The following is an 11,015-nucleotide window of genomic DNA, read 5'->3' as shown; positions in this document are numbered from 1 at the left end:
AACACAAAAAACATGAAAGAAATCCACAGTTATTCCATATTCTGGCACTTTAGTTTAGTACAAGTTGGAGATAACTGTCTTAAATAAAGCAGAAGGCATTCAGCCATGCCTATAAATTAATCTTAGGGTTTAAGAAAATATTTATTAGTTGTTAAGAGTCATATATGTTGAAAAAAAACCCTTAAATCATACGATTAAGTAACACCAACATCATAGTCAGTGAACGTACTTTTGAACATGCTCATATTTCTCTTTTTAAACCATCAGGCATTTTTTAATGTGGAATATTTAAAAAAAAAAAAAAATGGATATCTCAACTTGGGACAAAACTTTTCATATTTTCCGCCTGAGGTTCCTTCGCCGTCTAGAACAGGTAATCAGAACTTTCAGAATCAGTGGCAAGCATCCTCAAAATAATAGACAGCGATCTGACGGCTCGGAAAAACCACGTCACTACAATATCCTGTTTATTTAATCGAGGTATGGTGTTTTGGCCAAAACCAGACTTCCGCTGTATACTACAATTAATCAGCAGGAGCATCTTTCCTATAAGATGATCAGAACGTGTAGGTAAGACAGTTTGGTACTAGATCTTCACCAGACAATGACTAGGTTCAGTAACTCAAATCACAAAGCGAGAGTGGCTTTTACGGAGTTACTCATCTCAGGTTCACGCTTGTAATTTCTGTCTATAGCACCTTAATTCTGGTTAGTCGACGTCGACTTAGTCATATGACTTTCACTGTCTGTTCCCCAACATCTGTCCATTATTGGCGTGTCGTGCTCCGCCAGATGCACTGCAGCGTACACGGTGTACTTCAAAACAACTTTACTGAGATTTTCAAAACCATTGGGTTTCTATTTCTACAGATCAGCTGCCCAGGGCTTGAATAAAGAGCCAAAGTTAAAAAAAACAAAAAAAACAAAACTGTTAATCTATGGGGAACATTTCTTACATGCACATCAGACCCATGGAAACATTAAACCCTTGCAATTTGACACTGCATGTTTACATGCAATTTAAATTCAATGCTGACACAGAGAATGTAAGGTTAATGTAAAAGTAAGAACATACAAAATCAGCAATGATGAAATATATATATTTGTCTTGCATTGTAGAACATTTTGTGCAAAGATACAATATGTTAAAATATTTATTTACAAACCAGGTCTCAAAAAAGCTACTGTATAAACTGTTCTATTAAAAATCAAACAAGTGTCTTAAAAAAAGGTCCCAGGTACAAGACTGTAACAGTGGAGTTCAGTAAAGATTGGTCTTCTTCATTATCCTCAAGAACTCCAGCTCATTGACCTCACCATCTCCATCTCGGTCAGCTTCGTCAATCATTTCCTGAAAGGATCAGAAACACGGCGTTACGCTGTATTCTCAAATAGAAGTAGTGATACATGACTCCAGCACTGAAGTGTTACATGTGACGGACCAGGAACACACACTCTCTCACTTGAGCTGACAACGTGTGTCATACACGTCATTACACGTTTTAATACGAAGTGTATGAACATGACAACGTTATGGGGACTAGGGGGACGAGTAAAGGGAAGCGGTTGTATCGCTCTTAATTGTAGTAGTGGCATTGAATTTCTCACCACTGTTACCACAATATCAAAGCTACTGCTAATTATTAGCTACCAATTATTCTCTGATTCTCAAAATTGTTCATTTTTCAATGAAGTAAAATTATTTCTAACTTCCTGAGGTATTCTGCTACAGGTTAAACAATTTATGAAAGGCTGCACAGTGTGAAAGAGGTGATCAGCTTTTTGTGTTTTATCTTAAGAGAGACCATATTTCCACTCTGAAGGAGATTTACTAGATACATGATGCATTTCTCAGGTGTGCCTAGTATGTACGTGTACCTGAGTTTCCAGTACCTAAAACTCATATATAACTGCAAACACTGGGAGCTACTCACTACTATCATCGAAGAGAGAGAGGACAAACAAAAAAAAAAAAAAAATCAGGTTAAATGTTTGTCACAGATTGAGAATTTATTTGAACTGGTCAACCTCAAGGCTGGGCAGGGGAAGGAGGGGTGTGGAGCTACCAACAACAGACATACATCAAGAGTCTGCATCGTGAAATTTACAAGCTAATGACTGCACTTGGATGCACCAATCAATCCAATGAAAGAAATAATAAATACAAAAATCCTTTTGGCCGGAGGCAGAAGTATGTGAGTGGACCACCAATAATAAATTACTACGTCTTTAGGAGCCACAATACCTGTAACTCTTCATCTGTGAGGTTTTCGCCCAGCTCCTTGGCAACTCTCTTGAGATTTTTGAATGAGATCTTTCCTGTGCAGTCGTCGTCGAACAGGCGAAAAGCCTTCATTATTTCCTCTTTGGAGTCCTTTTCACTCTGTTGGCAATGAACCGAGACAAGTCAAACTCATTGATTTGAACTAACAAATTGAACAAATTTACAGAGACAAACTGCTCCTCTTAAAAAAATGATTCATTATTTATGAACTGACAGCAAGATGCCAAATATCCGACATTATGAATTTTATTTATGCAAGAGAAGTGAGGAACTGAGAATGTGAAGCACACTTTTGTACGGATATGGTAAAACTTGAGTTTGATGTTACTTGGTCCGTAAAAAATCGTTTGTGTGACAGTGCGTGCTGGGAGTAACTGCTTGTTTTGCCAAGTTGGTGGTGTAATTCTTTCCAGACCAAAGTAAACACCTTTCACTTTTGGCTTTTCAACAACTCGGTATGTTTGGCTTGAGCAGTGTTTGTCCATAGTCAAACACTGGATTTCGTGGTAAAATATTTTGAGGACATTTTTTTTTTTTTACTGAGAGCAACACGAAGTCAAACGCGCATGCTTGAAAACCACAACTCTGAATTGTTTAACCTCGTCTTTTTGGGGGGCTGGAAACCATAATTATCAGCTTCCGAGAAGTTTCCGGGTTCTGTCGGCCTCTGAAGCATCTTATTACGCTCACCATTTTCAGTGTCATCATACTGAGAAAGTCACCGAAGTCGATTGTTCCAGAGCCCTCTTTATCAATGTCTGCGATCATCTTCTTGATTTCTTCCTTCTTTGGCTCAAACCCAAGCGCTCTCATGGCAACCTGCGGCATGAAGTGCACAACAAATCTGACGCTGCGGTGACGCCGTTTTCACGTTATTTGTTCGCCTGTACACACACACACACACACTTCACAACACATTAAAAACGCAACTGACCTTTAGTTCCTTCACGTCTATTGTGCCAGTGCCATCTGTGTCAAACAGATCGAAAGCCTCCTTAATTTCTTGCCTTTGCTCCTCAGTCAGCTCGATTTTGGGACCTGTCTTTTTCCTCTGGCTCGCCGAGGGAGTCGGTTTTCGGTAACTTGAAGCCTGAAAAACCCAACAGGTGCAGAAGAGACCCACAGGTGATGTTTTTAAGTTAACTGTTACTGTCGTGCTAGCTAACCTTAGCTGCCACGCTGCTCCACCAGACCAAACAGAAACACGATTTTAAGCTAAAACAAGAAAGGCTTATCACGGTAAATCTTAATTCAGTGTACATTTCATACCAGACATTAATATGAAAGTATACCATTTAAATGAAGGATTCAACCAGGAACGCTTCAGTGTTTTGTTTGATGGTCGGACGTCAACAAAAGCGGGTAGCAACGGCTGCTTTTTTTTTCTTTTGTGTGACATGGGAGATGGCCAATAGAAATCACGAGAGCGCCCTGACGCACACATATTAGCCAATCGTAAAGCGGAATGTGCGGGTTATAACAGCGTCGGCCAATGGTCGAGATCGTTTTTTTGTCTCCCGGCAACCGGGAAACACAACGCATGCGCAGTGCTTAATCGTTGGAGCCGGGGCAGCTGGGCAATAGGAACAGATATAAGTATTATATATTAATAAAAGAAGGTAACATCGTATTCGTTATGGATATATAAGCTTCGTATTGCAGGACCACCTTTTGGAAATACTCCTGCTTTTTACTTCACATTAATCTTGTCATAGACAGGCTGAATTTGGAAATAAGGTAAATGTATTTTCTGAAGACATTAGCTTGTTAGCTTAGCTTGCTAAAGTATGTTGAGCTGTATCTCGTAATACCGCTTGATTCTTTTGATGTCGTGTTTTTTTTACGCTTTACAGTGTTAATTTAATTACGGTTATACAGTTGTATGCATAAGTTTTTTTTTTTGTTTTTTTTAATGAAAATACGTAACTACAACCCCCGCAGTAACCAGATATTAATAAGTAAAGCTTTCTTCAAATGATAATGCACTGTTACTTTTTATTTCATGACTTTAAAAAATACTAAAAAAAAAAAAAAAAGACAGTAACTGATGCATGTGCAAAAGTTTGGACACCTTACTATGTCAGTAAATGTCAAGCATGCGGATGGGAATATTCTGCCTTTGGGGTTGTGTGACAGCCAGTGACCCATGAAACATTGCACGGATAGAGACAAGAATGGATTCAACTAAATATCAGCAAATTCTGGATGCAAATGTTGGATAGTCAGTCCAGAAAGTTAAAAGAGACAGGGTTCTACAATAGGACAATGATCCAAACCATAAATCAAAATCCATCATGGACTATTTCAAGAAACGCAAGCCTAAGCTGTTGGAACGGCCCGCACACTCCCCTGACCTGAACATCATTGAAAATCGGTGGGTGGGTCATAAACATGCTGTGTGTGCAAGACAGCCTAATATTATCTCAGAACTGTGATCTGCAGGAAGAGTGGGTGAAAACTTCAGAGAATAGAAACACTGCAAGGTGTGATATGTACTGGGGGAGGTTTCTTAAGTTCCGACAAACTTTTACACTTGCCGCAGTTACTTATTAATCTTTTTGTATTTTTCAAAGTTCATGAAATGAAATTAACAGTTGATTAACTGTTCAAAACAGGCTCATTTTTCATGTTTTCCGCAAAGGTTGTGTTTACTTCTTTTCACAAAAGATGGTATTTGCTCAGCTGGGGCCAAACTTTTTCACATATTGTAACTGTAGCTGCAGTTGCATGGGTGTTGTTGACGAAACTTGTTACCAGTCTTGGGAGAAGTACTCAGATCCTTTACTAAAGTAAATGTAGCAATGGGCTACCACAATGTACTCTTAATTAAAGTGAAAGTCCTGCACTAAAAAAATGTCTTTAAGTAAAAGTACATAGGTATTACCAGCTAAATGTACTTAAGGTGCCAAAAGTAAAAGTGCTTATTATGCAAAGTGGACTCTGTCGGAGTGTCTTATATGTATACTAAATTGTTGCACTGTTAATGCCTTAATGTGTAAGCAGCTTTAAAATGTAGCAACTGGTCAGGATGAGGCTGCTTTGAACTACCTAACTTTAATTACTGTTGCATTGTTTATTTATAACAACGGACCATATTGTATGAGCTGATCACGTGTGTTGTATTTAATATCAGAATCTGCAGGGTAACTTATTACTTTAGCTGTCAGACAAATTTAGCGTAATAAGTACAATATACCCCCCTGAAATGTAATGAAGTAGAAGTATATAAAGTACCAGAGTTAAAATGATTTGTCAAAGGTTTTCAGTAATTTATTAAGCAAAAATAGTGAAAAAAAAAAAAAAAGGCTACAATCTCTCAGATTCCAGCTTCTCAAATGTGAGGATTTGCTGGTTCTCTTTGTCATATGTCCCAGTAAATCGAATATCTGTGGGTTCTGGACTGTTGGTCCATTGAAACAAGACATTTGATGATGTCATCTTGGACATGATGGGCATTTTTTCACAAATTTTTTGATGTTTCATATACCAAACGATTAATCGATTATTTGAAACAAAAAATTGTTATTGTGACTAACAATAACCACAAACCATGTGAACTTTGCAGTTCTACTAACTAAAAAGAGAATATTTGTTTTTACTTGCTAAAAGGCAAACAAATTAAAACTTTTCTCGTACTTTTACAATTCAGGCACCTCCAGTAATGCTGGGAAGTACAGTTATAAACCATCGACAACATTTTGGACTGCAGAAGCTCTCAGCGTTAGCAGGAATCACACATTCTTCTTTGGGCCCCAATAAAAAGTACAAGTTTATCCAAGATGACACAAGTGGGGAGTCAGCTCTTGTGTGCTCGTGTTTTCGCATCTTTGAGAACCTGGAGCTGACCTGCGCCGTGGGTCAGTTGGTTTATGAGACTATTCAAGCCCACCAGAAGGTCTATAATACAGGATCAGGATGCCTGCTGTTTCTCGCAGGAGCGTGGAGCCGTGCTGCTCTGGAGTGCCTTCAGAGAGGAATTACAATATCACACATCATCTCAGCTATGTCTGAAGGGATTGACATATGCATGGATGTGTGCAGGAAATGCAGCGTCTCAACTGAGGGTCTTGGTGTGGCGCAATCAGAGAGCTGCACTGCGACATCTCATGGTTCAGGAGTTCATCTATCAAAGAAACCCATCATGGAGGCTTCACGGGCATCGTGCCACCTGCAAGGGACACCAAATGTTGGTCACAAGACTCTAAATGCCTGTGGACAAAGGAAAATAAGGCTCAGCAGACATTTTAGTGAGGCCAAGTCTAAAAATGCCTCCGCAGTACCACAACCTCATCAGCCTAAGCTCCCTAACGTTGCACACATTGCCGAGGGATTGAGCCACGGTTCTGTCAATGCAATGACTTTAGTAGTGGAAGCCAACCAGATGCAATCAAAAAATAACCAACAAGATATCAGCTGTTCCACATTTGACATAACTAAAGTGGTGACCTGTGTTCTACCTGGTTTACCAGAGGACCGCGCGTGCGTTCTACCAGGCTGCATTGTTCTCCTATCTGCTGAACAGGCTTCGGTTGCACGTCACTTAAAAGAACAGCACTTGAAGGTTGCTCTTATTAATGGAGATTTGTCAGATACCTTTCGCCATCTTGGCTTTATTAGGCCAGCCGGAATACAGCATGTGAGTGACCAGTCAGGTTTGCTAAGTTCAAGCAAAGGGGAAGAGTGGATGGTAAAGGTTGTGTCACTTCTGCTGAGCCTGGAAGTGAACCTGATACTAGTCAGTGGGCTTGCTAGTGAGAAAGTGATTCAATGCTGTTGTCGACATCATATACTTGTGGTGGAAAAAGTGAAGGCCTCTGTTTTGAAGGCATTCGCTAATGCAACTGGAGGTGTTCCAGTGACCTATGCCACACAGCTGAGTAAGCACTCCATTGGCACTGGGGTGAAGGTTATGATATGGAGGGACATCAGCAGCACTGAGAGGAAGTCCTCAACAGCTGTGAATATTTCCACTGGTGGGAACAACGGGTTGGTCACAGTGATCCTCACGAGCTGCGTACAGGGCAAGCTGCAGGCCCTGGAGGATCAGTTTTGGGCCTGTGCTTATCGTTTACACCACGCGCTGAAAGACAAAGCCCTCCTGCCTGGTGCTGGAGTGGCAGAAATGCTTTGCATTCATCACCTTCAAAGGCAAGCAGGGCGCCATGTTAAGCGCTGCACAGAGAGGACTGGTGCTTCTATGCAGCAATCCAAAGCAGAGGGAGAAGCTAACCCTTACAGGGGTGTGGTGTTGCGCCTCATGGCAGATGGTTTAATTCAATACATATCCACTGTGATGGTTAACACTGGAAGGTTTTCAAAGATCAAAGCCAGGACTGTGGTGAGCCAACAACTGCAGGACTATGACGGACATCTAGATACTGCTGCAAAGTTCTCACAACTTTTCTTGATGGGTGAAAAAGAGGACAGTGAATTTTTCTCAGCTACGAATGCCAATGGAGCACCAGCAATGAAAATCTATGATAATCTGAGTGTGAAGCAGGAAGCATGGAGGAAAGCCCTGGATCTGGTTTTCCTGGTCTTACAGACTGATGCAGAGGTCATCACAGGCGTGGACCAAAAAACTGATGGAGCAGAGGAAAATCTGATGCTGTTATGACCTTCATGCAGCATCTTGGGGAATTATTTGAAAAACCTTCTGAATTATTTTTTTGTTTTGTTCCCAATGCGTTCAAAGTTTATTTAGCCTGCAAAAATATCTTAATGAATATGAAATTTTCTTAATAACTGGTACAAAGTAAAAGTAGAAATAAGCGTCTTTATAGTCTGACTTTTTGTTTTTTGTCTTCTATGAATAGCCAAAGGACAATATTTAAAAGGATCATTTTAGTGAGGCATTTTTTTTCCTACCACATGGGGGAGACAAGTGATTATATGACCCTGCGGTCCATCTGACTCGCTCACACAAGTTGATGCATGTAAACATGACAAATGAATTGGCCTAAATCCTGATATCGCCAATAAAAAGATGTGCATTGGTGAGACTGAAATATGTCTACGGAACGAAAAGATGATGCGAGTGAAAGAACCAAGAAAAGAGCAAAACAAAATGAATGTGGGGAAAAGTGTGCTCTTTTTTTCATTTTTCATTTACTTTCAAAGATTGAAGTTATATTTACCCATTTCCCCCGACCCCAACTGACCTCTGGGGTCAAGTCGAATCAAATGAGCACAATATCATAAAAATATACATGAACGTCAGCAGTAGTCATGTATTTCCATACTTTTATTTAATTTAATTTGCCGTCTTCGTTATCATACTTTATATCTTGAGGGTTATTCTCACTGGAAATACCCTAAAATTCCGTTCATTTTAATTAACAACCAGACCTGACTCACCTGACACTAGTCGTACATAACCTTGTAAACACCTTGTCTTTGTGCACACTTCAGCCAGGGAAAACCAATATTACATGTACAAAACCATAATTAAATTTCCCTCTCATGCAGCATGGGGGGAATTTTGTTGTGCCGATATGCGTTCTAGTCTCGGTACGCTTCCTCGATGATAAATGCCTACGCTTCATTACGTCTGTACAGCTTGGCTTGCACTGCTGAAATTGAACACCAACTCTGCTTCCATTCCAACCGTGGTGGTTTTTTTACATTTTTAAAAAATTTTTTTAATGACCTGCTCTGTCATAATGGGAATAATTGATGGGGAAGGAACGCCTCCAGTAAGAGTAAATGTTTTTGTTTAAGTCTTATGAGGTCCGGAAGTTATTTAAATCGTTTGAATTCTGGAAACCTTTCTTAAGCTAATATTTCCCCTCCTACATGATCAGTCAAAGGTCACAGGAATATTAAAAAAAGCACTAATACTCTGACCCTTGCATGCCCTAAAACTACGTACATAACGATGGTTCATCGTGGAATGTAGGCTTATTTTACAATACTTTGAATAAGTGTAAAAATATTACAGGTTATCAGTTGACGAACTTTATTCCAATGTAACAAACTGTCACTCCAATGAGAAGGGTCTACTACTTGGAAAAATCAAAAAAACAAGCTGAAAACAATCATGGTTCACATGAAAGTGAAGCGCGCTCTCTGTTATCTTCAGACTTTTTCCTATTGTCTGTATTGTATTTCAGAGGTGTCGGTTGCGACGACATGCTTGATCTTCCATTTCCTCTCAGATCAGAAAGAGAGCTTCTTGTTGTGTTCTAAAAATAGTTTAGAGAAATTTAAACGTTACAAAGGTTTTACGGCGGAGCCAAAACAGCCTCGACACAGGCATCCCTCAGTGGTCTTGTGGCCATGAGAGGTTGGGGTGTGACATAACATAACAAACACAACATTGGGAAGGAAAGTAGAACGGCAAAGCTGGTGACACATCTGAGAGTTCAGACTGAGTCCACGTTTTTGCTGTCCGCTCCACACATCAGGAGAAACCTTAGGCCGATGCATGCACACATTTATAAAGTACCCTAAAAATATAACGCCTGAAGAGCTGGGTGAGATGATCCAGTTTTATTTCCGTACTGCTAGATGTCAGCCGGGACTGTCGATTTAAAATTCGGGCAGTGTCACCGTATTCAAAGCAAGAGCTCAATAAGTAGCGAATCAAACATTTCGGCCTCTAAAATCGTGAAGGGAAATAGCAACTGAGGGCATTTTAAGTTTTGCTTCAGGGTTTAGATTCATTACATTCATTTACATGCGATCCAAAAACCAGTTTTCATATTGAGGTAATTGATTTGTTTAACAAAAAAAAAAATAAAATAATTTTTTAATCACAGTTCAAAATGAGAGTCCCATTTATACAGTTCTTTGTGAAACTACAATTGTAAAATAAGTTTTTACTGCAGCGTCATGCCTGCAGAACTCACGGGTAGACGTCAACTTCTGTCAGGTTTATAAATAAAGTCAGCAGTGTGAAAACAGGTGCCATACCAAGAGCAGAATGTGTCACAGGAGTTTATTTTTAGGCAGAAACCACTGGTAAACCATAGATCTTAAAATACCAAAACCAAACCCAAAAATGGATAAAACTGTCCTTTTTTATTTTCTTTTTTTTTGTTTTTTTTGGATGGAGATTTTTAGACAGCGACAGTCTGAGGAAGATGTCCAAAGCCATCTGAATCCTTCCCGTATTTGACTCCCTATTTTGACTACAACTCTTACAAGCATTCAGGTCTCTGGCCTCAGTCACTCCAGCGGCACGGTCGGACGTTAGATGTTTCACTGACCAGTTTCGTGGCGGGGGGGGTGGGTCACCAACATGACGTCAACCGAGAGCACAGCTGACTTTCTACCCATCCGGCACGAGTTTCAGATGTGGTAAGGTTTACCCAGAAGCCTAGACCAGTGAGTGCTTATTGTGACAAATGCGTGACCCTGTCGGTCCTAAAATCAGAAAAGAAACAAATCCCCTCAACGATCCCCCACCCAGCTGGTTCTGAGAAAGTTCAGATAGCAATTAAAAACCCTCATTCATAATATAGGCTTTTGCATCTAAGTCTGCTGGCAATTCTACTTCACTTTTGTTTTTTAACTATGAATAGCACCGAGTGAATCACTGAAAAGCTGGCTGTGCTGGCTTTCTTTTTGCATCTCCCTTTCCTTGCTCTTGAGCAGACTGCATGAATGAAAACTCTGGTTCTGCTCACATGGTTGGTGCTGCCCTTGGCTCTCCTAAGGGTCTCAGTGATACTAAGTTGCACCCCCCCCCCCACCCCCGCCCATCCGTGCCCTCCTCTCCTTTCTCAAC

At 40.2% G+C, this 11,015-nt stretch overlaps 2 protein-coding genes across 3 annotated transcripts; one reads left to right on the top strand and one right to left on the bottom strand.

Moving 5' to 3' along the window:
* Positions 1 to 1,079: 1,079 nt before the first annotated feature.
* cetn4 (centrin 4) lies at positions 1,080 to 3,709 on the bottom strand. The gene is made up of 5 exons (XM_040120115.1): positions 3,577 to 3,709; positions 3,219 to 3,374; positions 2,975 to 3,103; positions 2,246 to 2,383; positions 1,080 to 1,351 (listed from the first exon to the last, which is right to left on the bottom strand). The coding sequence occupies exons 1-5, from the start codon at positions 3,577 to 3,579 to the stop codon at positions 1,262 to 1,264; spliced, it is 516 nt and encodes a 171-aa protein (XP_039976049.1). The 5' UTR covers positions 3,580 to 3,709; the 3' UTR covers positions 1,080 to 1,261.
* On the top strand, positions 3,303 to 8,284 carry bbs12 (Bardet-Biedl syndrome 12). 2 transcript variants are annotated; one of them, XM_040120113.1, is made up of 2 exons: positions 3,303 to 3,409; positions 5,934 to 8,284. In XM_040120113.1, the coding sequence occupies exon 2, from the start codon at positions 5,946 to 5,948 to the stop codon at positions 7,899 to 7,901; it is 1,956 nt and encodes a 651-aa protein (XP_039976047.1). In that variant the 5' UTR covers positions 3,303 to 3,409; positions 5,934 to 5,945; the 3' UTR covers positions 7,902 to 8,284. The 2 variants fall into 2 exon arrangements, with proteins under 2 accessions (XP_039976047.1, XP_039976046.1); XM_040120112.1 differs by lacking the exon at positions 3,303 to 3,409 and adding an exon at positions 3,808 to 4,021.
* Positions 8,285 to 11,015: the final 2,731 nt, after the last annotated feature.

This window comes from Xiphias gladius, chromosome 23, assembly GCF_016859285.1.
Source record: "Xiphias gladius isolate SHS-SW01 ecotype Sanya breed wild chromosome 23, ASM1685928v1, whole genome shotgun sequence".
Classification (NCBI taxonomy): Eukaryota; Metazoa; Chordata; class Actinopteri; order Istiophoriformes; family Xiphiidae; genus Xiphias; species Xiphias gladius.
This window is presented reverse-complemented; position numbering and strand designations above follow the sequence as displayed.

Excerpts from the sequence above, each read along its gene's own strand:
- cetn4 (XM_040120115.1), bottom strand. Across the intron at positions 3,104-3,218 it reads TAGACGTGAAGGAACTAAAG|GTTGCCATGAGAGCGCTTGG; the intron begins GTCAGTTGCGTT and ends TTCATGCCGCAG. Across the intron at positions 1,352-2,245 it reads TCACAGATGAAGAGTTACAG|GAAATGATTGACGAAGCTGA; the intron begins GTATTGTGGCTC and ends TGATCCTTTCAG.
- bbs12 (XM_040120113.1), top strand. The coding sequence starts at position 5,946 with ATGCTGGGAAGTACAGTTATAAACCATCGACAACATTTTGGACTGCAG.